Below are 26373 nucleotides of genomic sequence, written 5' to 3'. Positions count from 1 at the left end.
CATTGGTATGCCCCCTTAGAATTTGTGACGTCAGCGGAGATCTAACGATTTTAAATCTTTTACTAAAACGTTTGGTAGCACGCGGTGGTATATGCTGCTTTGCGCGCAACAAATGCCGCACTTTCAAATAAAGTCGCTAGGAACAGCGGAGATCCCAAAAAGTAAACAAAAGTAAAAGTCTAATATCTTGAAAACCGGTGAATATTTTTCGATGAAATTTGGTAGATATTCGTTTTTGCTCTTTCTGAACCGAGCGACATCACTTTCATGCCAATTCATTAACTTTTTTGAAGGTGGGAGGGTCCCTTTAACGTAATGGCGAAACAGATTCCACGAACTTAACAATGAGCTTTTGCACGCACTAAACCTAATGACTTGGTTGAAGATTTGCTTCATGTTTTGAAGAATAGCTGCATCTCCTCAGTTCGCTGCAAGAAATGACGTTCCTGCCTATGTAGTCAGTGTAAAATCGTGGAAAGGTTGAGCAACCCCAGCATGCTAGACATGTTCATCTCACCTTCTCATCTCGTTATATAATAACACACACTTTAAAATTTCGGCGGACGCACTGTATTCGTAAAATACATCGAGGAAACGTACACCAGTGACATGAAAATGAGCATCAAAGACGATCGCCACAGCTTCACTTCTGAGTTTCACGCTACTAACTGACAAGCATACAAACTCATCGCACCTATCGTGCGAAATGGTTCACAGCTTCACTGCTAACTCTCCGTACAGCTATCGCCATTCCGGCGATACTGACGTGCCACTGACACACTTCGAACACCTCAGTTGCGTTCACACATACCTTCAGTTCAGGAAAACGTCGCTACTTTGACGTTCACGCTAATACCACAAGATGGACGTGACGTAGACTCCCTAGCTCGTTAGCATCTCACCGTCCTTGCTCTCAGTCGCCTTAACCATCCCCGCCCATGATATCTCCCCAGAGGGCATCGTCATCGTCATCATCACTGGGCTCGTTGGCCGGCGGGGGCTTCGACACCTCACCCTGCGGATGTGGCTGAGGTTGCTGCACCGGTAGTGGGACTGCCGCCACCGACTGTTCCGCGGCAGCAGGCGCCGCCGGCTCGCTCGTCACAACCTTCTTGCCGAAGAGCCTCTCGTACTCCTCGATGCTACCGATCACCTGCGGCAGCTCCTTGACCTTCGGCTCCGGCGGCGGCAGCGGCGGATCCACAGAGCGCTTCATCGTCTTCAGCTTCTGCTTGACCCTGCTGTAGACCTTGCTGGTGTTGACCAACTTCTGCACCTTGTCGCTCTGCAGCCAGCGCACGGCCCATGTGTGGCCGGCCATGCCACTCTCCTCCGACTGGCCCTCCTCTTCTTCCGCCAGGCGTTGCTCCAGCTCCTGAAGGCGACTCTCTTCTTGGCGCGTCAGCCGCTCCGTCTCCGCCTCTTCGGCGAGGTAGCGGCTCTGGGCCTCGGCCGCCAGCTCTCGCCAGTAGCCCAGTCCCTGCTGCGCGGCCGACGATGATGGTTTGGGGGCGGAAGAAGAAGGGGATGACGATGCAGGAGAAGATGTAGACTCGATGACTGGTTTGTCTTTCTCAGCTGGTGCAGGATCGGCGGGAGCGTCCGCGGCCGGATCTACAGAGACCGCACTTGCAGGCTGTTCCTCGATGGATTGAGTGGGAGGCTCATCGCTGCGCTGTGGAGCTTGCTCTTCCTGGGGTTCAACAACTTGTTCTGGTGCAGGCTGATTCTCATGCTGATCATCGGCGGTAGCACTGCCGCCTTCGTGGACCTCCTCTGACTGCCCGTCATCATCTTCCTTGGCAGTGTCAGCTTCAGCAGCTATCTGTGTCTGTTTCTTGCCCTTTCTTCCTTTTGCTTTGCTTTTCTTCGCCCTTCCGTGTTCTTCTTTCTCGACGATCTTGGCGTCTTCGTCTGGCTTGGCAGAGGTCTCGATTCTTAGCTGAGAATCAGTCTCTGGGTCGGTTGTCTGTTGAGCCTGTGGCTCTTCAGCTTCTACGCCAGTTACTTCCTGAGACTTGTCAACAGGTTCTGCCTCAGACTGATTCGGCGCCGTCGGCTCCTCCTCACTCTTCGTTTCCTTCTGTGATTCTGGTTCGTCAACAGCGACAACCGCTGGTTGAGTATGATCAACGGTTTGAACTTCCGTCGTGGTCTGGGCCTCCGTCTTCCCTTCATCTGTTGTGGCATCTTCAGTTTTTCCCTGAGCTTCCGCTTTTGACTCGCCTTCCTCTTCTGTCTGCGAATCCTTCCGCTTCACATCTACTTTCGTCTCATCAGACTCCTTCTCAACATCCTCTTCGGTTTCACGAGTCTCGGCCTCCACTGCGCCCCTCCGTCTACTCCCAGACCGCCGAGTTCGCGGGGCAGGCTTAGTCACCTGCGGCTCCTCGGCTGCAGCGGCTCGGGTTGTCCGCCTGGACCGGGTCGCCGGCGCTTCCACCGCCGCCGGGCGGGCCCCGCGTGGACTGGAGCGTGTTGAACGAGTCGTCACAGCGGGAGCTTCAACGGGTTTCTCAGGAGGATCCGGAGTCTGCGCAGCGGCGTCCGCGTCTGGTTTCACGTCACCTGGGGACGTCTTCTTGCTAGCTTGTGGTGGAGTTGCACTCTGGTTTCGGCGTCGACTGGACGACCTAGCAGGCGTGGACGGTTCACTTTGCTCGCTCGCCTGGCGCCCTCTGAGACGGCCCGAGCGCCGCGATGGGGCGGCTGACTCGGCAGAGTCACTGCCAGCCACTGATGCTGTTCTAGTCCTTGTCGATCTGGTCGGAGTGGACACCGGGACTGGCTGCGAAGATACATCAGTTTCTTTGCTCTCGGGCTCAGGTGTCTTTTCCTGTGCCCTTTCCATCTCAGTCGTTTTATCAGCCAGAGGTGCTTCCGGTGTTTCCTCTGCTGTCTCTGTAGGTACATCATTTCCTACTTTTCGTCGTTTCCAAGACGAGCTATGATCTGAGGTGTTGCTCTCTCGCGGCTGAGGGCTGCTTTCATCCACTTCGTTGCGCTTCTTGCCCCTCTTTTGTTTCTTCTTACCCTTCGCTGACTTTGTGGCAGGAGAGACATCAGGGCTAGGCTGTTCACCACTAGTTCCCGGAGCGTGTTCATCTTTCTTCAGGTCTTCTGTCGTGGCGCTGGCGTCTTTCTCGTCTTCTTTAGTTCTGCTGGCGTCCTTCGCTTCTTTTTCGATCTCAGGATCCGAAGCTCGGCGTTCCAAAGCTTTGAAGCCTCCCGACTCATCATGTTGAAAGCCAATGACAGGCATGTCCCCATCCGATGAGACTGGCGTCGTTGGTGGGGATTCCATGTCGACATCTGCAGCTTTTTGCAATCTGATCAAAGCTGGGGACACAGGCGTTTTCGATGGACTAGCAGCGGATGTTGACGGAGTTGCTTCATCAACAGAAGATGAAGTTTGGCCAGGATCAGTCGAAGCTAGTGCGGACTCTGCTGGTGTCTTCGATGGCGTGGCATTGCCGTTATCTGCCCCAGCTTTCGCAGCTGCGTCTCTCTCAGCACCAGTATCACCAGCAGCGGTCACATCAGTCATCTCGGTGTCTTTCACAGCCTCCGCGTCTGTAGACTTTGTCGACGGAGCCATCTCTGTGCTCTTCTCAGGGTCCTTCTCAGAAGCCACTTCACTAACCTCACTTGTCTTCTCCGCCACGTTGTCTCCGTCCTTCGCCGCAGCGTCAGCCCCCTTCTCTTCATCCTTCTTTTCTCCCTCAGCTGCTCCTTTGTCGTCCGCCACGAAATCCAGCTGGACAGCGCCTCCCTCGTACTCCTGCCATCGGCGTTCCTCAGCCTCTCGCTCCGGGTCGCTAGCATCTTCATACTCGCTGCTAACTTCACCCTCCTCCAGCTCCTCTGCCGGTGGACGAGGCTTCTTCTTCTTCTTCTTGGCCTCTGGGGGAATGGCCGGCGGGGCACGACGCTTCCTGCCACGGCTTCGCGAGCGAGACCGAGAATACGACCTGTACCGCGACCGCGAGCGACTGCGAGATGAGAAACTGCTGGAGCTGCTGTGAGAAACGCTTCTGCGGCGGCGGCGGCGGCGACCGGCGCGCGAGCCGGAGAGCGAGCGGCTCGAGATGCTCGACAGTGAGGAGCGACGGCTTCGTCTGCGTCCCCTGCTGCGACTGCGACTCCGACTGACACTTCTGCTGCGACTTCGACTCACACTGCGACTGGCGCGCCGCGAGGAGCGCCGCTTGCTGATAGACCGTGAACGGCTGCGGGAGGAGCCAGAGCGACTTCGGCTCCTCTTCCTGCTGCGACTCCGCGACTTGGAGCGCGACTTGGAGCGCGATGCTGACCGCGATGCTGAACGCGACGGGGACCTCTTGCGACTGCGGTACGTGCGAATGATGGGAGGAGGCGGCGCCGGCGGCGGTGGCACCGGCGACTCTGATTTATCAGCGGCTGTTTGGGCATCGTCCGTCGCCTCTTTCTCCGGCTCCTCAACGTCAGCTTTCGTCTGGTCCTCTTTAGCATCAGAAGCCACGCCGGAGATGGGGGCCCACTTCGAGGGCTCAGCTGTCGGCGGCGGTGGCGGTGGGGGAGGTGGCGGCGGCGGCGGCGGCGGCGGCGGCGCGGCCTCGCTCTGTTTGTCGTCTCCCTCCCCAGGCTCATCATCGCGCTCAAGGAGAGCCTTGATGGCGCGAGCACGCATCTCCAGCTCGAGCAGCTCCATCAGCGTGAGGTCGCTCTCCTCGCCACCTGTTGGACAGACGCGGAAATAGAAGTTCAGAAACCCGCCGATAAACGGAGCATTGGGTGGGCCACATGAAAGAAACGAAAATAGCATCGGGTGATAATCATTTCACAAAGTGTTCCCCGCTCGCTCAGGCATATTCATCGGACTTACGACATTTCAATTTAACTTTCGTTTCAACATGGCAATGGTAGTAATTAAGCTATTAGATCATAACTGCTGCATAAATTCTACAAATAAATTGCTACGCAAAATGCACCCCACACAGGTGATCCGACTTAGCCTGAAGTAAGTCAAGTGCGGTATCCGATAAGACTCACCAGCTGCAGCGGGGGCGTTCCCGGCGGGTGCCGCGCCAGCCACAGCGCCCGGCTCCTTCGGCTGAGTGGGCCTCACCTCCCTGAGAAAAGATAGTCAACAATTATTGAGCTCAGCCACAGACACGGCGGTAGGAGATACGGGAACACATGGATAACTTCAGAGATGTTGTAAGCGCCGACAAAAACGACTCCAATGATCGCGTAACTAACTTAAAACACGTAAAATGAATCCATCAATCCATCAAGTGATGCAAATTTGAGTAACAAATGTATTATTACATGAAGAGCAGAGTACCTTGCGGGGGTCCTTCCAACCATTCTTAGCGCCGCCTATTGCTCTGTAGATGTGTATTATCATGACCGAAACTTACTGTTTCTGAGCCGCAATGCCCGACGCCGGTTCCACGGAAGTGGAGTCAGGCTGGTTCTTGCCGCTCGTCCCTACAAAAGGCAAAGACCAAGTCAATAAACATACAACAGTGATATTGTGAGATACAAAGGAACTGCATAATGCACCAAGCAAAACAGACAGCATAATAGTTCATTGCAATATTCACACAAATATCGCGATATTTGAACAGGAAACAAAATGAGGGGTTTCACATGGACGCGATACGGCGCTGTGACCAGCTGCACTTACCAAGATGTTGCTCTGAAATGCAGCGTGTAAGGAAAAACAAATCTTGAGAACTAAAGCGATAATTTTACACTGTAAACCACCGATCTTCTCTACAAGCCCCAAAGGGCCCTGGCCTCCCAACTTGCAGCAGCGGCCTATCACCTCGCACATTTATTAACCCATTACCACAGACCTCTTTTACGTGTCACATTGTCACTGCCCCTCCCCAAGTATCCCTACGTGCCCCAGTCCCTCTGGCCTCCCCACGAATCCCAACCGGCAACCACCACTAACCTCCCATACATGCCCTGTAGCCCCTGGACTCCCCCCACGTATCCCATCCATTACCCACCTCTCTCAGAGTTGTCGCTCTCCGAGTCGTCGTCGGGCGGGCACGGCTGGCCGGCCAGCACGGCGCGCACCTGGTCGGAGGAGAGTTTCACCAGCTCCACCAGACAGAGGCTCTTCAGCTCCGTCACAGGCAGCTCCTGACGGACGGACACGGCGGTTAGACACGGGTAATAGACTTGGGTCAAGGACGGATGGATGGATGATGGTGCTGTTGGCGAGATTTGGAAGAAGTGGAATTTCGGTGCGCTGAGGAGTAACAGCGTCTGGCGTCATATTCAGCGTCGACGTAAGTGGTGAAAAATTGCCAAATATTCATTGTATGTTTATCACGGTGACGTTTTATCATAGACCATCCGAATGAAGTACGTACCAAAGTAACAACAAAGTATAAATTGTCATTACGGAGCGAGCGAAGCGAGCGTAGTCTTTCCTTAGATTAACGGAAATTTCTGAGTATGAGCGGCCGGCCGGCCGGCCGGCCGGCCGTGGTCACGCTTTTGCGAGGCTTATATCTCAGCAACCACTTGACCGATTTACATGCGGTAATTTTTGTAGGGTAGCTTCATTCCTTCTACCAAGTATTGCACTATTCCCGATGCATGTGGGTGACCTCTTATGCACGTGCCACGTGCAAAACGAAGAGGTGTCACTTTTGTAATTGTTGCAATATCTCGGTAACTACTGGGCCGATTGCGCTGAGAGTTGGCATGTAGGTAGGCACCCACTAGGCAATGCATATCCATGTGCCAGAGTTGGGGTGCTGCTGCACGTGCGCACGTGCAGGGGTCGTTTCCAGATCTCGAGAACGGCTGGACCGATTGCGCTCAAATTTGGTACACGGTTACGGAGCAGTTAGTAGGGTGCCGTGCACAAGTCAGTTGGGACCCATTTTGCACGTGCGCACGTGCAGGGTGCCGCTTCCAGATCTCGAGAACGGCTGGGCCGATTGTGCTCAAATTTGGCACATCGCTAGAGACCGGTTAGTAAGGTGCCGTGCACAAGTCAGTTGGAGGTACCCCCTCGCAATTTCGCACGTGCAAGGCCCACCCTCTCGCTCGCTCCGTTAGTCGCCACAAAAGGCGTTATACTGGTATAATATCAGCCGCAAAATCAGTTATCTCAACCCTCCAGCATCAAAAGCACGCCACACCTGGCCTCTGTCCCGTCAGCGACGAGCCAGCCAGCAGCGAGCCTGTCCTCACCTTCAGCACGGGCGGCAGCATGGCCTTGAGCTTCTCGCCGCTGATGATGTGGAACATCTGCTCCAGCATGGCGGCCTTGTCGGAGATGTAGTGGTCCATGGGGTAGACCTTCTTCTCCAGGTCCAGCTCATCATCGCTGTTCAGCAGCTCGGCGGTCTGAGACTGTGGGATCAGGGGTGGAGGGTGTCAGGGGTGGGGTGTCAGGGGTGGGGTGTCAGGGGTGGGATGTCAGGGGTGGGGTGTCAGGGGTGGGGTGTCAGGCTCAGGGGTGCAGGGTGTCAGGGGTGCAGGGTGTCAGAGGTGTCAGGGGTGCAGGGTGTCAGGGGTGCAGGGTGTCAGGGGTGCAGGGTGTCAGGGGTGCAGGGTGTCAGGTGTGCAGGGTGTCAGGGGTGCAGGGTGTCAGGGGTGCAGGGTGTCAGGGTGTCAGGGGTGCAGGGTGTCAGGGGTGCAGGGTGTCAGGGGTGCAGGGTGTCAGGGTGTCAGGGGTGCAGGGTGTCAGGGGTGGCAAGGTGTCAGGGGTGCAGGGTGTCAGAAGTGCAGGGTGTCAGGGGTGCAGGGTGTCAGGGGTGTAGGGTGTCAGGGGTGCAGGGTGTCAGGGGTGCATGGTGTCAGGTGTGCAGGGTGTCAGGGGTGCGGGTTGTCAGACGAAGCTCTCCCGCCATTAGCCGCTAAAATTGTCTCCCTGATGAAAAACAACTGAGAACCTAAGAGTGTGGTTTTATGCTCGTTAGCTCTGTGTGTCACCAAAGTATATCAGGGTGGACCAGGGGCAACGGTGCCGTTGTCAGACTCGCAGGGCTGGCAAAGGGTTTCGTGGTTTCCTTTTTCATCTTTTTTCCAGAGTTTAAATGAACAGATATCCGACGTCAGATGCCAGAACATATGCCAAACATATATACATTATACAAGTTGCGTAAGTATTTTACGGTAATGATCAGTCGGGAAGTGCTAAGCATACGTTGGGTCGACTGCGACACCGGTTCGTCAGCCACATGCGGTCTGTACTATTGCGACGATATTAATGTTGACAACTTACTTTGCTCTTTTTGGCCCTCTTGTTTCTTTTTTCCTTCTTGTCTTTGCTCTTTTTGCTCTTTGCTGGTGATGACTTTGCCCTAGAAACACAAGAAAAACGGTACCTTATCAAAGTAACTTATCAACAAGTGACCAAGACTAGCAAATAACGTTCTTTGTAATATATGTAAGATGTCTGATTGTTTTTATTCAGACAGCAAGCAGAAATGCAAAAAAAGTGTCATTCTAAATGAACTCGTTAATTTTATATTACAAGTAAGTATTTGTAAGTCAATAACGTTTACTTACCAATCGTCGTACGCATTTCGGAGTACCCGCTTTCTATGCATTTTTGCCTTTCTGTATTTGCGTTTCAGGGAACTGGAGCGCTTGTCGCGCCTAAAGGCATGCAGTGCTTTCCGAAGAGCATTGGTAGCATCCTGGCACTCTTCTGTCCACCACTTGTCCTTTTTCTTGAGGTTCTCCTGGTCAGAGGAGTCTGATGAAGAGCTGGTGATGGTGCTGCTAGAAGAATCACTATCCATTTCTCTTAGCAGTCTGTCAAAAGAAAACCATCCTATGTCAGAGGAGAGGATGGCCTTGCTCAAAGCATCATTGAACAGGTAGATTTCAATGATGCTTTGAATAAACATGTGTCATCATTTGAATAGACAAGGCCATTTGGATTCAGCACTATTAACCATATCCACCGGACCAGGTGCTTACTGAAACTCATGCTGCTTCAAGAGGCTAGGAAACAACAATGCCACATACTTTGGATGAGAATTGAATACCTTGAGGAAAGGAACTTAGCTCTAGACTGGGGCCCAGTTTCATGGCACACTGCTAGCAGCTACAAGCACTACTGCATTATCAGTTGCATGGAAACCCAATTATAAAATTACGAAATTTGTCTGTGGGATACACAGTGTGCGTTCAGGTGGGCAGTTTTTCATGTGGAAGTTCCACACTGAGAAATTCCTCACAAAAATTGTCATTCGGGCAGCATGAAATGTGAGGAATCCCACCGCATCCAGCAAAACAGCGAGAGATGCAAAAGTGTCTCACAAGTCACACCCCTTTTTCAAGTCATGCAGTGAGTTTCTGCCTTTTGCGGTATCGATGGGAATGAGAGCGCGGACGACCTGGCGACACAAGAGGCCGCCCTGCCCTCCAATGCCTGCTCGCTGACCAGGGCGGTTCATTGTGTGACCTCGCATCAATGGGGCGACAACTGATCTGAGTCCAGTCCGATAATTCCAGCCACTCCTCGTGAGCACGCCGCCGCTCCCTAACCCCGGAGAGGACCGAGAGGACACCGTTTCGGTGCATCAGATGAGGGCGGGCCACTGGGGCCGCTCGCTTCAGTACGTACATCGAATCGGCTGTCTCCACTCCGTAACGTGCCAGCAGTGCCCAGACAAGCGGTGCCCCGCGGCGCTCTGCGCCGTGTGCTGAGAAGAGGCTGATGAGCCAGAGCACTTGCTGCTCTGCTGCCCGGCCCTCGCTGGCTCCCGCCAGCCTCAAACATACCGTAAGGCGTGACTGCTCCACCGATTTTTGTGGCCCCGAAACTTCCGACTCCAGCCTTGTTTCACAGCACGACCCTACAGTGTGCTAAGCGTATTGAGCTATTCGGTTTCCCTGGAATAAAAAACTTATTTGGACTCTCAACCCAAGCATGGGACAGCATCCAAGACTAACCTGGTCAGGGCTCAGGAGTCAGGACGCTCTCCCATGTTTGAGTGTCCGAAAAAGTTTATTTATAACAAGGCCCTGGAACACTGTCAGATTGATATAGCCTTGATAGGTAGATGTGCCAATGTGCTTTATACTTGGCTTAATTTTGGCACAAATAGGCACCCAATTTTTGGCATAAATCATACAAAAAAAAATGGTGACCGTTCGGGAGAGGTGGCCGTGTGGCGTATTTCGCAATCACAGCAGTGTGGGTTCCTGATTTACGTACCTACCAAAAAAAATACATGTTTTTAAAACACTATGGCCTACAGAATCTAATAACTTACAATCTACAAGAAATTAAAATAATCTTATTAAAAGAGCAGCAATTTGTGTTACGTTCTCAAAATATGCGCCCCCTATTTAACTACCTACCTACCCTGAACGTCCACCAAAAATTTCAGAACAAAATCACGTGCCAAATTTCGGTGCAAGAGGGTCTCACAGATGTCCGCCATCTGGCGTAGTGCATGGATGTTTTCAGTCTAGCTCCCTCCTCAACCCACCAAAATTTTGATTTGATTTTGCATGACCCCAAGTCAGTTCCAACTTCCAACAAACAAGCCTAAGTCAATGCCCGACATCAGTAGGCGGAACTATGGTCATGAGTACCCAAATATAGGAACGTTCCCATTTTTGGGAACGGAGTTCCCAAATATGGGAACGGGCGTTCCCATTTATGAGAACGGAAGGCAATTTTTCGGCCGTTCTCCCACTAAAACTCAAAAGTGCATCACGTCTCAAAAAAGTGCACGCTGATTTAAGTGTCTACTAAATCTCCATAAAGTTATCTTTAATCTGACCGTGGAACAAGGAAATTGACCGTGGAATGATATTTTTAATGATTTTTTGAAAATGACAGAATGGTGGAAATATGGGTTATACGACATTTAACATGCAATTTTAAGGAAAATGAAGCATTTTTTAGTTTGAGGTAAAGTATAATAATTTTCGCCTGGTTATGAACTTTCATACTATCGACACCAGATGCTGACAAATGCAAGCGAAGACGCGGACGGTCCCGAGGTAATATTGTTGACTTTTGTGTCGGGGCGGACGACCGCGTGGAACGTGAGTGAATTTACCGAGCTACTGTTGTAAACTCAGTTTAAGCGGTTGAAAATTATCCAGCTGTATTTTATCATCCCGGAAAGACATATTTTATTTGGATGCTAGCTGTTTAGAGTTGTTTTATAAGGAGCGTCATGAGCGTGGTTTTGTCTTCCGTGTTTCTAAGCGTGATCGTTTTGGGGGAATTTCTCTTATATAGCTCGCTCTGTGTGGCTTATTTATAATTTTTATGCTGATTTCGATAATTCCTCGTGCTCATCCTACCAGGCCTTTTGCCACTTACACTCATCAAGAAAGGAAAAAACTAGATTTTCATTGGGACTAGGTGTTTTGAGGGTGTAACATATTCAGCGTTCCCATTTTTAGATACTTCCTTGTACTCGTCAACTATCGGTGATAAACAGACAGGTGCTTGACATGTCTCCACCCTCAGCGCGGACGGTGGATATAGGTATGGAAGACCTTGTTGAACATCGCTGAGCGTTGTGAATTACGAAATCCTGCAGAGGGGGGCGTGCCCGCTGCGAGATCGACGGGAATAAAAGCGCAGAAGACCGGGCGAAACATGCGACGGTCTTGCCGGAAAGGTCATCTGATGATTGTTGCGTTAACAATAATTTGCGGCGTTGGACGTGATGCTTGTTAATGAAAAGAGCCCCTGAAAGGCGTCGGTGAAATCGTTCCCAATTTTGGGTACGCCGTTCCCATAATAAGGAACGCTTGCAGCGCCAGTGTACGAGAGCGTTCCCAAATTTGGGCTCGCGGCCCGGATGATGGACTGCTTTAGAAATAGGGGAACGATTTGAAACTACGATGGGCCTTACAATATCAAACTCTTTCCCAACAATATTGAGACAAATATCAGGCGGTTCACGATCGTTTTATATTTTTTGGACGTCATTTAACGGTTCTTTTTCTTGTTTTAAATAATGCCTACATGGCGTTCCCATATTTGGGTTTATCGTTCCCAAACATGGGAACGAAAATGCGTTCCCGAAAATGGGTACGCTTGACCATAGTTCCGCCTACTGACATAACGTGCAATAACAACAGCAAGCAGCGCTTCAGATTGAGAGCATGATTTACCAGGATTCTGTAGCAGAAAACTGAAAAAGTTCTAACAGATTTTAAAACTTTTCGCAGTACGCACCTCTTATACGGCCTTGGTACTTACTCACTTGATACTCACCAAAATCTAATTGAAAAATTATACAACTGCACAACTGCATGTCGCTCGCGGCGCGCGCAACGCGCAACTTTTGCGCCATAAAATGTATTATACGCCTTAGTTTCGCTGCAACGTATAATATGTTCTAATTGTAAGCGCAGGAGAAATGTCGACATTTGATTCGCTGCTTTCCTACACTTCTGCGCTGCCATTGGTCGGTATGCTTGAAGATCGCTATTGATGGAATATTTGTTCAGCTTGACACGTGCGTTGCGAGCAGGGCTGGGAGTTGACGGTGTAGTTGACAGTAAGAGGGGTTGTTACTCAAATTGTCGGATTTTGTTTGGCCAGGGGCTGTTAGGAGTAAGTGGTATTGCCATTAATGGTGGGCAATTTGGTTTGCTTTTGTCGAAATTAAATCAACTGAAATCAGAATGGGTTCTTGATGATCTGGAATTTTCCCTTCTTTTCAGCTTGTGAATCATAATTGTGCACACTAACTCTAAATTATGTAAGTGCTGTTATGATATCTTTTGCATCTGATGACACAGGGTGTACATTGTAAATATAAATGTTATTAGGACAATGCACATGGCATAAACGTGAAACAGCATCCGATCACAATTTACGAGTGACCAACCATCCCTCAATTCTCAAATATATCCTTGTTTGGCAGTTTGCAACCACGGCTGATCAAATAATAGGTAAAAGCCTAGCCTTTACTTCCTAGCCCACATTTATCTATCCTATCTTAATCTAAAGCCAACTAGAGGGTTTTTTTACTTCAAAGTGCAATGTTAGAGTCTCTGAATAATCCTGCTATGTCCATTGACCATGGACAAGTCTTTGAAAGTTTTAACCAAAAACTTGCTTTACCTTATCCTTTTCTCATGTTAGTTTTGCTTGCCATCCTGATCTGTTACATTAATCAGCATGGGAGCTTTCATTTGAACATGCTTTACTTGGCATCAATCAGGTTCTGCTGTTTATCTCACCAACACTACCCTCATCTTTTCAGCCAATCTCTGACCGCCATGCTGGGCCGTCTGCTGCTGTTGCGCAGCGGCCGCTCGGGCCTGGTGGCGGCGCTGTGCCCCCGCCGGCCGCTCTGCACGCAGCCGGCCGATCCGGAGCGGGTGTCGGAGGCGCTCGGACTGCCCGAGTCGGACGAACGGCGCCGCCAGCTGCACCTCATCATGCTCGAGTACAGCGAGATGCAGGTGTCCGGCTCGCGCGTGCCCGACTCGATGTCCAACTACGACTGGGGCGAGCTGCTGCGGCTGGGAAGCTACTCGGCGCGACGCAAGTACCTCGGCTACCTGTTCAAACGCGAAAAGAGTCGCGAGGCGGACGCCGAACGGCGGAAGCGGAAGGCTGAAGAGCGCCGTGAGCAGCTAGCACGTGAGCTGGAGTCGCGGCCGAGTCACATCCGGTACGGCCTCGGCCACAACACTATCTTCCACAGGGTGACCGACACCACCATAAAGTCGTGGGAGGAGCAGCGACTGTACACGGCCATGTGCTTCGGCCAGCCGCTCGTCATGGACCTCTCTTTCGAGCCGCACATGACACGGCGCGAGAACAAAAACACCGCGCAGCAGCTGACAATGCTGTTCGCCAACAACCGCAGTGCGCTGGACCCGTTCGACCTCCACCTGTGCAACGTGAATCCACAGGGAGAGATCATGGAGTTCCTGCGCCGGGTCATACCCAGTGTGGAGGAGCCCGGCTTCCCGCTGCACCTGAACCAGGAAAACTACCTGGACCTGTACCCCAAGGACCGGCTGGTGTACCTGACGCCACACTGCCGGAACGAGCTGCGAGAGTTCGACCACGACGCCGTCTACGTGGTTGGCGGCGTGGTGGACCTGGTGAAGGGCAGGCCGCTCTCGCTGGCCAAGGCCAAGAAGGAGGGTATCAAGATGGCCAAGCTGCCGCTGCAGAGGTACCTCAAGTGAGTAACTAGGGCATTTTTGGGGTCTATAAATATGCTGAGTGAAAATATCGTGTAGGGGGCTTTATTTTTGCTTTGGGCCTTTGGCCCCAGAATCTCTCGATACTTTAATTTCCTATCATTCTCATTTTATAGTGTCTGATGTGTACATATTTTGTGAGTTGATTTGTGTATTTTATATAACCTACTTAGTATCTCAAGACTCGCTGCTCTTTATGACGATGGGAGTCGGGGCCTGGACCACAAGCTCCCCTTACCGCGCCGGGCTTTACCAATTCGTCCCTTTAAATGTTAGGAGCCAATCCATCATTGCTTTTTTATCATTTAATTGTGACAATGCCTTCGAGACACGAATCGCCGCATATTATTCACATGCACCTGATGGCTGAATCTGATGCATCTCACGATTTATTCTACGGCTGTCCTTTTTGCTGCAAATTGCATAACGGTTTTATGGTCATAAGACGCCTTTCTGCTTTATCTTTTCCGTCTGACAGCATGGCATGACATGGCCTGGCAACAGTAACTTGAAAGGAATCCATTACATAAGTGATTTCCTGGATGACAGCCCAATCCTGGATCTGGGGAGTAAGTTATTAGTATCATGAAGTCTTTACTGCAGGATTAGTGGTTCTGATAAGGTATCCTTATGTCATTTCAGAAAGTTAGCCGGACCGGGGTCGCAGTCTGAATATTTTTTAATATTTATTTCGCATTAACCGCCTTGGGATATAAATAATCACGATAGGAGCTTTCATGCAATTTCGGTCAAGGCGCCTACTGGCGTCGGATATTCGGATGTGATCTCTTTTGTTGCCGTTACTTGCTGTAAGTGCTCGACTCCTGTTTGGGCGTCAATCGGTGTTCCCCGGCCTGCCTTTCCGACGGCGTTCAACTGTCGAAACTCGATCCGGAAAGTTGGTCTGACTTCTCAAGTTTTCTTTGTTGCATCTTTGTGTTGTTTTGATTCGGAAACTCTACACCTTTTTGCTTTCAGTTTGAAAAAGCTGAAGCTCAATTTGAAAAAGGTACACTTCAATTTGAAACACGTGCCATTCGATTTGCATTGCATTTTTTTCAAATTGAAATACATCTTTTTCAAATTGAACTTTAACTTTTTCAAACTGAAGGCAAAATGGTGTAGAAATCGTTGTGGGCTGTCTCGTCGGAACCTCAGTAAACTTTGAGATTGTCTGTCTTGCGCAACCGAAATTCGGTGAAATATGTTATCTACAATTAAAATGACAATGCGTCGAATTCAACAAAAGACTGCGTCGAATAATCCAATTCTCATATGTTGCCCTTTTAGAAATGACATGGCGTGTGTGTACATTGCGTTTCTTTACTTAAAGTGTAAGCTGGTGTGAATCTTGTCGTAGTGTCATAAGTCCGTTCGAAGGTGCTGGAAGCGTTTCAGCCCAAGGTGTGTGGTTGTGAGCGGTACGAAGTCACTGTCACCTCGATTCGTTCTGCTCTCTTCTTTCTCCCTCCTTCCCTCCTCCCTCCCGCCCTCGCCGCCCCCTCTAACCCCCTCTCTCCTCCGACAGGGCTCCCTCCCGCCCTCGCCGCCCCCTCTAACCCCCTCTCTCCTCCGGCAGTGTCGGCCCGTCGTTCAGTACCTCTCTAACGCTGGTGGCCATGGGACAAATCCTGCTCGACCTGCAGGCGGGCGCCGGCTGGGAGCACGCGCTGCGCCACGTACCGCGCCGCGGGCTGCTGACGCCCGAACAGCAGCAGGCGCAGGCGGAGCGCCAGCAGAGTCGCCTGCAGAGCCTACAGGAGGCCGCCGAGAGACGCCGTCAGCGCTGGGAACGCGCCGCGCAGCAGGCGGCCGGCGAGCGCCGCGCACCGCCTGGCGGAGGAGGCTGGCGGGGCGCCCGTCCCAGGTGATGGGGTTAGCGGGAGGGGGAGGGGAGGGATGCGCGTCTGAGTATGAGTGAGGGGCTGTGTGGTGTGTTTGCCTGGGCGAGCGTGGTTGAATGAGTGTCAAAGAAGTCGGGTCTCGATTTGATATTGTTACTTTTTGGACGGAGTTTTTTAAGCTGAAGCTGCTTGTATCTACTATGCTTTTCAGACCCCATGAGACCCTAATTTTCGGCGATAATTTATTTACTATTTGTCCAATTTGCTTCAAATTTTCACAATGCACATTTCAGCTCAAGCGCCAATTTTCGCCAATATGGTCTCTTAACAAAATATCAAATTTCAGGGTACTTGTCGTTGCCTCGTAATGTTAAAATCGGCTCCGTAAATCCGTCAGTGGAGTAGAGGCTATCCGTGCGTAGGTGTGACGTCACAAACACGTGACCATTAAGCTCCGCCCTCCCGGCGGACGGGGTAGTGACCTTGGCCGGTCAGTCGGCTGCGTGGAGCGGGCGGGGCAGTAGCTGTCGCACCGGGGCGGCTCGCATGGACTGTAGGGACCGTAGCCGGTAGCTGCCGTGCAGTTGTCGTTGCAGCCGTAATTTCATCGAATGAGCTAAATAGCGCGCATAAGTAACGCACCAGCTGAAGCCCTCGACTAATTGTATCTATCACAAATGTACGTACACTTTGTTCAGTCACAAAAAATATATATTTCCACACAAGATTCGGGGCTTGTGAAAAAACGCGCATGAAAGACGCTGTTGATTTCAAATGATTGCGTAAGATTATGTATCGCGTGAGACTACGTCAAAATTGCAAAACATAATCACCATTAACATGATGCAATTTATGTGTTTGATATATGAAATTTGAATAGGAATGTAGGTATGCCGGCGTGATCGATTTATATCATCCCGGTGCAACTAAGCATTGAACACCTTCAGGACTAATCCATTTGATCATCGACTTAGGTTGAGGAGGTCGCCAGACTAACTTTGCCCCCAGAGCTTGTGTGTTGAAATGCAAACATGAAAAGTAAAAGCCTAGAGATAGTTTCCTCACCATTGAGGACATACCTACTGTTACTTAAGTTTTACAAAAAAGATACCGATTCATTGATGATCATTCTCGTGTAGTGCCCAACGTCCGCCTGCCACATTGCTATTTCTTTTTGTGCACGTCTTAATAATATAACACACACATGACACCGCGATAAAGGCCATTTCTACCATACGACACATTACGCTTCTGCCCCACCCGGCGCCCCGCACCGCTTCACGAATCACGAATACGGTCGTTTCGCTGGAGCGATGCCCCAGGCAATCGGCCGTGCCCGAGACTCTTCATCCTACTTTGTTGCTTTCTGCGCCTTCCTCAGAAACATTTATTGGCACTGCCAAATATATCAATATTTTTTGGTTAAGCACAGGCTTACACATGATCTTATAGGTAATCGGGTAGTGACCTGACCCAACCTGACGATGAGATAGGTGCAACTCCTGCTTACATAAATGTTCAGAGTCCAAGAGTCTATCCATCTTTCCTTCTACGGCCGGTTCCGTTCCAATAGATCCTACCTTGATTCTGATCATTCTGAATATTCTGAGCTGGTTCGACGTTTAAATACCAAAATAAGGTGAAGAGAATACCAAATGCCCTCAAACGGATAATTTTTTGGCTTTCGTCCCGAAACAACTTTGCCAGCTTCACTTGTCTCCAGTATGTGGTCCCGCCCCGACCTCTCCGCGGTGCTGACACCGACTGAAGCGGCATAGAATCGCGGTCACGGCCAGTGGGCGGAGTTTAGTTGGGCCCGGCGCAACGTGATTGGCCAGCGCTCCTATCCAATCCGGTGCGGTAGCGAGCGAGCCTCTATCCGGGTGCAAAAACTGATTAACATTACGAGCCAACGACAAGTGCTCTAAATTTTGATTTTTTGTTAAGAGACCATATTGACAAAAATTGGCGCTTGAGCTGAAATATCGTCTGCCAAAATTTCAAGCTAATTGGACAAAAATTGAAGAAATTATCGCCGAAAAGCAGGGTCTCATGGGGTCTGAAATGCATAGTAGTCGAAGTGATGAATGTATGATCGTGATACGGGGCTGGACGAGACTTCTGTTGGGGCTTTCTCCAGCTGATGTTATGTCCTCAGATAGCCGACTACATTGAGTTATTCCACCTCGCAAGAGTTGAATACAAGTATCTTAATTTCGAAGAAATTATCCGTGTCATCGATATAAGATATTGATATAAGATATAAGATATTGTGCTCACTTGTGCTTAACTTACTGCAGTGCGCATTGCATCATATCTCTAGTCTTGCCTGTCCCGTCAATCTAAGCCACATCAGCAGTCAACAGAGCGCCGTAAAAGGAAGTTTGGTTTATTCACATCGAGGCCGCGTGTCCAGAGTATGTATTTACACGTTCGCGTGATCCGAGCCGGTCTCGGCTCGCTCTCTATAGATACACAGTCGATGCATAGCACCGATGGGACAGAGCAGAGGCGAAATCGCACAGACGAGGCGGACTCACGGAAAATCGGCGTTAAACCGTCACAGCTTCGGCCAAAAGTGAACGGAAACTGATACAGTGCGTGGAAGTGTTGGTGATTGCATTATCAAATAAATAGGTGCACAAATTATGAAAGTAATTCGACGTGAATTGACTTCTGTTTAAGGAGAGCTGTGATATCAGATAATAGGGCTCATCGCGAGAAATATCAGTTTCCGTGATCACTGGCGGCCTCTCCGCGACTCTGCCCCGTGCCGGCGGACCGGCGGGCGGCCGCACTCTAGTCAGAGCAGCGCGGAATGTTAGAACAACGAGTGGACATTCGACCTGGAGTATAGTAAAATATCGACACACTCGCACGCACCACGTACACCGAGCGACCGCGCGAGCCAGCTGCATCTGTCAAAGCCTGAACGAGCGCCCCCCTCCGCACGGACCCGCGGCAAAACACATCACGAGTCGCGCTGCAGGCTCGTGCCTCTGAAGGGTCTCTGCCCTGTGAACTCGGGTTGTCCCCGTTTTGTCGGACGCTGAAGTTTTAGAATAGGTGGTCAACCAGCGCCCTGTGCGCTGGCCCGATTGTCACAGTGGTTGAGGACTGGCAGCTCACGTTGGATAGATAGGCGCACAGAATGGAAGCGGAGGCAAGTCTGATGGTGGAGAGTTCGAGCTGAATTCACCACGCCGTTAGGGGTGGTAGGCAGACATTTTGTGGTGAACAGAACGAGGATTATCTCGAAATGAACAGAACAAGATGTGTTCTTTCACCGTGCATCAGCATAGATAATTGAACACAGACGCCCTGAACACGATAGGCGCGCAGGCCCGACAATTCACATTGCCTCCGCGCGAATAGAATATCTGGGATTATCTACAGCCGCCACCCTGGCTGCGAACCGGTAGCACGGCGCGGTCGCTCAGGGAAAAAGGAGCGATCTTGCTGCCATCTACCAGCGCCAACAACAAATTGCGCTTCCAGGCGCCGCAACAGACTGCGCTGCTATCGTTCTGCCATAACTGCGCCGCAAACTTTCTTGCAAACTGCGCGCACGAGGCCAAACTGGAATAAGAATCACAGGACGACAGCGATGCGACATCACAAGTGGTCACAGGACCGCGCCGGGCGGTAGCTCAGGGCAGAGGAGGTCAGGGTCTGTTTGCCACGCGGCCAACGCCTTCACAGAGGGAGGGACTTGAACATCCGACGGCTCCTCTGCGTTCACACGCCGACGAAGGCCGTATAGGACTCGCGGCTACCGTGTCTCGGGGTTGGGAGATTTTCAGTGACTCAGCCGTAGGGGCTAGGTAGAGGGACGTGCCTCCTTCCTGATTACTCTCTATCGGGATCAACAACTTCAAACATGTCGAACATTTGACCTGCTTTGAATAGTAAGCAAAAAGCGACCGTCGATCAAGAGAAAACAAAAGTATGATGCGAAAGGAGGCCCATTGATCACCAGACATATAGAGATTGCGAATGCTCTAATGAAACCGTTAACTGGGGCGCTGTTCAGTTCGACAACTTAACAACTTTAAGTCGTTCTTCGCAAAGCAATTTTATACCGATGCATCGACTGTGGCGTGCATCGCCAATTTAAATGAGCGTTTCCAGAAGTTGTCTAGGGTCACAGTAGGGGCCACGAACACCTAACTATAGGGTCATTTTGATGAAAGCACGCCTCTAATACATACGTCAGCCGACTGAAAATACTACGACATTTCCATGATCACCAGAACTACGACAGTCTTCGAGAAAAGACTGGCACAGCTTCCCTCCAATATCGATCTCATTAAAATATAGGTATAGCAAAAATAGAATTGGTCGCCGGAAAGAGTCGCATGAACCGGGCACTATTACAGCGGAAGGGTGGGTAAAGTCAGGTCAGACTGAGCATTAAATCCCACCGACTGTCCAAGTGCCACTACACTGCCCAAAGACAGGGTCTGTGACGACGCATATCGGACATTGGAACGAGCTACCACAGCTACCATCAATGCTGCAAGACGTCAAATTCTGAAAAGGGACGCACTCTTACGGATCGATTGAGAATGTATGAATCAATAAATAAGTTAACTATGTGTGAGCATTGCACACGCACGGAGACGTTTTTCAAGGTGGAAGCAAACATATGTGCTTATGTCCTTAAAATAAATTCAAAAATATTTTCCATGAACGCCTGTTTCACTCGGGATTTTTCAAAAAGGGTCCGTCAAGACATGCCTCACCAGCTCAGGTCGGGATAGGGCAGTGGGTCAGGACACCGTGATTCAGCCGGGGACGGGGCACAGGTCGACCCGCAGCCGCGGCCCGCGCGGAGCAGAGGAGCGCCCCAGAATGCATAACCAGTGACGCCGACACATGTCTCTGCCGTGCACTTTGTACATCGGTCGGGGCCGCCGGCGTCTGGCCGCGCCCCGCCGAGCGGTCTCTGTCTATCAGTGTCGCTCCCGACGCGCCTCGCCCGGTGTCTCCGACCGTCGGCGCCGCCCGCCCGGAGCTGCCCGGACGCCCGGCGTCGGTCGGGCCGCGCTCCGTCGCCGTCGACGCTCGATCGATGGGCGGCGACCGGCGCGCGCCTCCGCCGCCATCACTGGTCACTGGCCGCCTTACGCTCACGCGACGGCGAGCGACTACTGTTGAGAGCCAGCAGACGCATCTGACGGATGACCGCCGTCGCGTGGTACGCTTGCTGTGGACACAGACACACGGCGTCAGAGACGGTCTATGAGGGTCGGAAAGGAACACACGTAGCCAGCGACGGTCTATGATTGCCTCGTGACATTCTATTAGATAGAAACGACCACACGGCGTCAGAGGGGGCCTATGGCGGACGGAGACACAGTTCCCAAGGGGTCTATGGCGGTGGGAATTGATATAGGCGAGATAAGCGCGGCCCACATGGGAACCCAATGCCCATGACACTGAGGAGACACTTTTTCAGATAGCAGTACGCGGGAAGATGCATATGATACATGTCTTAAGGTAAAGGGGCATGTTCGGCATGTGTCTAAAACACATGTCGTGATAACAGACATAGGACAAAATAATGCAACACCAAGCCAAAAAGGCTGTGAATAAGTATTTGACAGAAAAGCGCTGTTGGAATGACAGTGAGATGTAAGAATAGAAGTTATGCAACAGCTAACGTCGAAGACGACAATTTCGCAGCAAATGACGACCAAATATCGTCACGGCAAGACCATTTCATCAGAGGAAGGAAGCTGTGGGCATACGCCGAGGGGCTGGGAAGGGACCCACACAGAACGGCGATAAATGGGAACACGGGCATGGGAAGTCACAGCCAGAGCGCAATCAACGACCAAAGGTCACTCAAAGGTCAGCGAATCTAACGTCGTTTGACAGTGCCCGTGAAACTGGAAAATGGCCGTTAATAGTCCAGAGGGGATCATCACGACAAAACGAACAGTTGGACGGACACAATTATGAATTCTGCGGAACGGCTTATTCTGTTAACTGCATTCTACGACTTTACAGAAGTTATGATTTCTAGAAGCACACATAACAAACATTCCTTCTCGAGCATTCAACTACGCTTATATCCGTGACCGAAGCGTCTACATGAGCTGCTCCTAAGTCTTAGCATTCCCATCATCGTTCCTACATGATAAGCAAGATGAACACGTTGCCCTGAGTGGCTCGGCAAGCCCGCCGCAGCAGTGAGCTCAGCCAGGGCACGCATTTTTTACAGCGTGTGCTAAACCGTCGCGACATCATCGCCAAATGGCCGCATCATCATCCCCAGCGGGACGGACATGCCTTGCTGTGTTCAGTGCGCGTGCGTGCAGCGGGAGCTGAAACGCTGCGTGGTGCAATTAATCGATCTTACTATGGAGGTTACAGGACACTGGCCTGAGAGCAAAGGTCAATGCTGATGTTTTTTGGACTGATTAGGAAGCAGGTGAGATTAATTAAAACCGCGGAGCCGTCGGCTCATTGGAGCACTATGCCATGTATGTCGGCCTAAAAGAGCCGAGTCTCCTGAGCAGCAGCGTGAGAATATTTGAAATAATCCTGGATAGCTGATGAGATGTACTAGGGAGAATAAATATCGACAGCAATCACTGATCAATCATCAGGGGAGGAAATGAATAACTATTTGGAAGGTAAATCGAACATACGGGGTATGGATGGGACGTTGAGGCGGCACCAATGTGTCTACATTTTTAGGACATATATCGTAATCATGTAAGACCAATAAGGCATTGTATGATAAGCGAGTTTAGAGTTTGGAACGTCTAAATGTGTAGCCGATACTTTTATCATAAAGCACATAACAGCACATGTTCCAGCGGCGGTGTGAGTTTCGTCTTGAGCACACTTCCGTTCAGTCTCCAAAGTCCAAAGCGATGTAAAGCTGTGGTTTTTATTTTTATCGCGCCAATAGGTAAGCACCTATGCTGCAAGGATACGGAATTATGGATGCATAATTGCATACCCAAATCAATATAGCCACGGTAGAAACGGAAAATTATCCCTGTAACGACACGAATCTCGCCCGCTTTTTGCGTCCCGCGTGGCACATCGACCGTCGCTGGCGCCGGCCGCCGGGTATCATTTGCCGCACGCATATCGCCGGCGGCATTGTCAGAGGCGGGTCAGTAACCGGCCGAGAGCGCTCAGTGCTGGCCGAGGGCGGCAGTCGATGTCGCTCAATCTGCGAATATCTGCGCCGCCGGCTGCGACCGATCGAGCCCAGAGCTCCGGGTGGAGACCCGGCCGACCCGGGGTCTCATAGCCCGAGGGCAGACGGGGAACAGCTGTCGTCATCTATAGGACAGGCGGAGGAGCCTGATCTGGGACAGGACAGACACCCGTGTTACAAGACAACTGAGTAAGGCTGACGAATGTGTCATAAATATTGTGATCGATAGTCATGGCTCAGCTCTTGGAAGACCGTCTGGCTCAGGGAGACGCCCGGCACCGGTCGGGCGGCTGTGGGTATTGAGCCGCCGCCGACTGCGGCCGACGTGCCGACTGAAGCCTGGCGCCGGTCCGGCGCGTCCCCCCTCCCCCCCCCCTGCTGACCCCCACGGCTCTACGAGCTGATACGCCGCGCTGGTCATCGGTCAACTGACCTTCACGGGGAGCTTTTTATAGCTTTCCGGTTCAAGATAGGAAATGTGGTGGAAAAGATAAATTACGTAATTGAAAGCAAGGCGAAGAATTGAAACGGAAGCTTTGAGAGTCGTTGCTAAGGCTTAGGAAAAGAAAAGTTGATAATAATTCGCAATGATTCCACTTCAGCTGCTTATCAGATATCTATTCATCATATAACACATGGCTAAGGTGAATTCACGATAATCCATCCCGCGCGGCGCCGATACAGCGCACAGTGGGGATTTTTTCCGATCTAGCACGTATTTATTCGTAGAGGGCAAACCATAGGTAGAATTGTAGCCAGATTGTGCACAGATGTTGGCTGGTGAGTCTTGGTGAGAATTTTACCTGTAAATGTGCATAATCAACATAGTATAGGGGGTTTAATTGGACCCCCGCTCAGCCGTTTGGCCCCTGATCAAGCTAGAGCTTCGCGGAAAAGTCAAGCGTGCTGCCTATGACGAAATTAGGCCAAATATATCCAATTTCAAAGTCCAAGGTCATAAGCTGACTTTCCAAGTCAGTTTAATGACCAAACTAAAGTTGGGAAATCGAGACCTCTTGAAACTTCGCAAAGTTAGGGTGTTACGGGGTATTTTGGGGTGCTGATCACGAATTTCATGTTAGTTTTGATCACAGACGATGTCTTTATGCATTTAGGCCAGGTCGGGTCAGGTCAGGTTAGATCAATTAGTAGGCGTCCTGCCGGCCATCCATAGAAGTGTCACCTACTACTGATAGCTTCGTAACATGGAACGAAGGCACTAGAACTACTTCGTAAATATTCAAATGGCTGCTAAAATCGAAATCAGCACCAACAACTACCCTAGAAACAAGTAAAACTCGAAAAAGTGAACCAAGGTCATCAAAAGGTCAATGACCTTGACTTGACCTTCACGTGACCTTGACACCCACCATTATGCATGGCACCAACATCATTTCACATATTTGAACGTTTAAAACCACAAAAAGACTGGAAACCTCGGATAATGTGAGCTGGCATACGCCGAATCGCGATTCCGGCCAAACATGGTCTCGAGAAATATGCCACAGGTCAAAGGTCAGTTGGGTCAGAGTCATGAAATTTTTAGGTTAGATGTAAAATTGATGATCTCGAGGGTACCGAAAGTTTTGGCGCGATCGGCCGCTTTTTGCGCGAGTAATTTGCGGAAAACCATGGGGTTTTATCCGACCCCTTCCCCCTCCCCCTCCCCACAAGTGCGATGGTTAATAAGGTTACGGTATGTATAATTCACGCTTGTCATCCTATTCCTTATGAATGTGTCTCAGAAAATATGCATCATATAAATCACGATGTAAAATTATTCGCCTATGTCCGGAACATACCTATATCGTGTTGTTTGCCCTAGCGCTCCTCGAGTGGGGTGTTAAGATACTCTAATGTGAATATTCCGTGTTCAGGCAAGTTTCGGCAGCCAAACTAGGCGTTGTCTTGTGCAGAAGAAAGTGGCGAATTCGATAGGATATATTTCGGAGTGGAAAAGTGTGAACATTGTTGATTTCCTACATTTATTTAGAATACCATTCCTTCAATATGGTGTCTGTAAGGGTTTTTTGTAAAGGGCATTTTTGTGACCATAGTAAGGTTGTGGCATACTTTCTGTTTGCCATTCCATTCCTAATAAAGGTGCCTTTCAGACGATATGCAACTTTAAGACCTCGCAAGATTAAAACCAACAGGACAGGACAATGAAATTGAGCTATACTTTCGGGCCTTGCTGAGCCCATTGAGTAATCACGCATGAGTGTGAACTTTGGGCGCATTTTTCCTAGTTTTGCTGTGGACATACAGATAAAACAATGCCATATATGAAAAATTCAGACATTTCTTAGCCCTACTGACACAAAAAATAAACAAAAATCAAAAAAATATTTTTTGAATTAATAGGCGCTAGATCGGAAAAATCCCCACTGTGCAGCGCCCCAGGCCGGCCCGTGTGTACTGCGGTACAGTATAGGTTCAGGCGTTTGTCTCTAGCGCCATCTATGAACGGGTTTTTGCATATGCCATGCGGTGCAGTATACCCTCCCGCCGATCGAACAAAACGCCGCACGGCGAAGTGACTCCTCTTACGCAGATGGTTACGAGAAGTACTGTTTATCGAAATCAGGGCATACAGCAGAGCAGGCCATGCAAATAAGGTAGCCTACGTGCCAAAACCAAAAAGTAAAAACCATAGCATCGAACTATCTCAGCTGTTCGTGATGAAAAGATTCTCTCTGCGACTATAGGATTCAGCCTAGCTTGCTGGTGGTCGGTCCAATTTAATTCAAATATTTCTGACCTCCGTCAAACAATGAAGCCTGAGCTACGGAAAGCATAATCAATCCTTTTCATTTGGCCAGCAGCGAGACCAAAGACGTCGTTTGTATGCGGCTTCACAAATCAGCGACGGTGAAACAATCAGGACCTTCTCATTAAGCGTCAACGAATGGGTCTCATTTACCAAACGTCCCATTCGGTCCCCGAGCGGTGATAAATTGATGTGGGGTATGCAGAAGTGGATCGCTAGACTTTAAAAAGCTTTGGCACACTGAACTGATTAAATAGCCGTGGCTTCCACAAAAATCCTAAGAGACCCTGAACCATCTAAATCTGACAAAGTGAGGGTCATGGGCTGACCTTATATAGAGTTTTAAAAATTGGAGTAACTAACGATTACCCCATCCTCGAATGCCTCTCTTATCTTGGGCTAATGAA

The 26373-nt window shown here is 50.4% G+C and overlaps 3 protein-coding genes across 8 annotated transcripts in view; 1 reads left to right on the top strand and 2 right to left on the bottom strand.

The window, feature by feature from the left end:
* Positions 1–547: 547 nt before the first annotated feature.
* LOC122368734 (serine/arginine repetitive matrix protein 2-like) lies at positions 548–12305 on the bottom strand. 3 transcript variants are annotated; one of them, XM_043342948.1, is made up of 8 exons: positions 12218–12305; positions 8527–8775; positions 8240–8318; positions 7204–7365; positions 6003–6138; positions 5403–5472; positions 5032–5111; positions 548–4716 (listed from the first exon to the last, which is right to left on the bottom strand). In XM_043342948.1, the coding sequence occupies exons 2-8, from the start codon at positions 8760–8762 to the stop codon at positions 923–925; spliced, it is 4557 nt and encodes a 1518-aa protein (XP_043198883.1). In that variant the 5' UTR covers positions 8763–8775; positions 12218–12305; the 3' UTR covers positions 548–922. The 3 variants fall into 3 exon arrangements, with proteins under 3 accessions (XP_043198883.1, XP_043198882.1, XP_043198884.1); XM_043342947.1 differs by having other exon boundaries at positions 12179–12287; XM_043342949.1 differs by having other exon boundaries at positions 12207–12281.
* Positions 12306–12356: 51 nt separating this feature from the next.
* On the top strand, positions 12357–18241 carry LOC122368737 (mitochondrial ribonuclease P protein 1 homolog). Of its 4 annotated transcripts, none has more exons than XM_043342956.1 (3): positions 12357–12414; positions 13215–14150; positions 15749–18241. In XM_043342956.1, the coding sequence occupies exons 2-3, from the start codon at positions 13231–13233 to the stop codon at positions 16038–16040; spliced, it is 1212 nt and encodes a 403-aa protein (XP_043198891.1). In that variant the 5' UTR covers positions 12357–12414; positions 13215–13230; the 3' UTR covers positions 16041–18241. The 4 variants fall into 4 exon arrangements, with proteins under 4 accessions (XP_043198891.1, XP_043198888.1, XP_043198890.1 ...); XM_043342953.1 differs by lacking the exon at positions 12357–12414 and adding an exon at positions 12452–12503; XM_043342955.1 differs by lacking the exon at positions 12357–12414 and adding an exon at positions 12503–12707.
* Positions 18242–18386: 145 nt separating this feature from the next.
* The window catches only part of LOC122368736 (calcium/calmodulin-dependent protein kinase type 1-like), a 68884-nt gene continuing 60897 nt past the window's right edge, over positions 18387–26373 (bottom strand). Inside the window, exon 9 of the mRNA XM_043342951.1 lies at positions 18387–21222. Within this exon, the coding sequence (XP_043198886.1) occupies positions 21121–21222 (102 nt within the window). The 3' untranslated portion in view covers positions 18387–21120. The remainder of the gene's footprint in view (positions 21223–26373) is intronic.

This window comes from Amphibalanus amphitrite, unplaced genomic scaffold (assembly GCF_019059575.1).
Source record: "Amphibalanus amphitrite isolate SeventyFive unplaced genomic scaffold, NRLGWU_Aamphi_draft 000972F_arrow, whole genome shotgun sequence".
In the NCBI taxonomy this organism is placed as follows: Eukaryota; Metazoa; Arthropoda; class Thecostraca; order Balanomorpha; family Balanidae; genus Amphibalanus; species Amphibalanus amphitrite.
The sequence above is the reverse complement of the archived record's forward strand: the minus strand, read 5'-3'. Positions and strand labels throughout refer to the sequence as shown.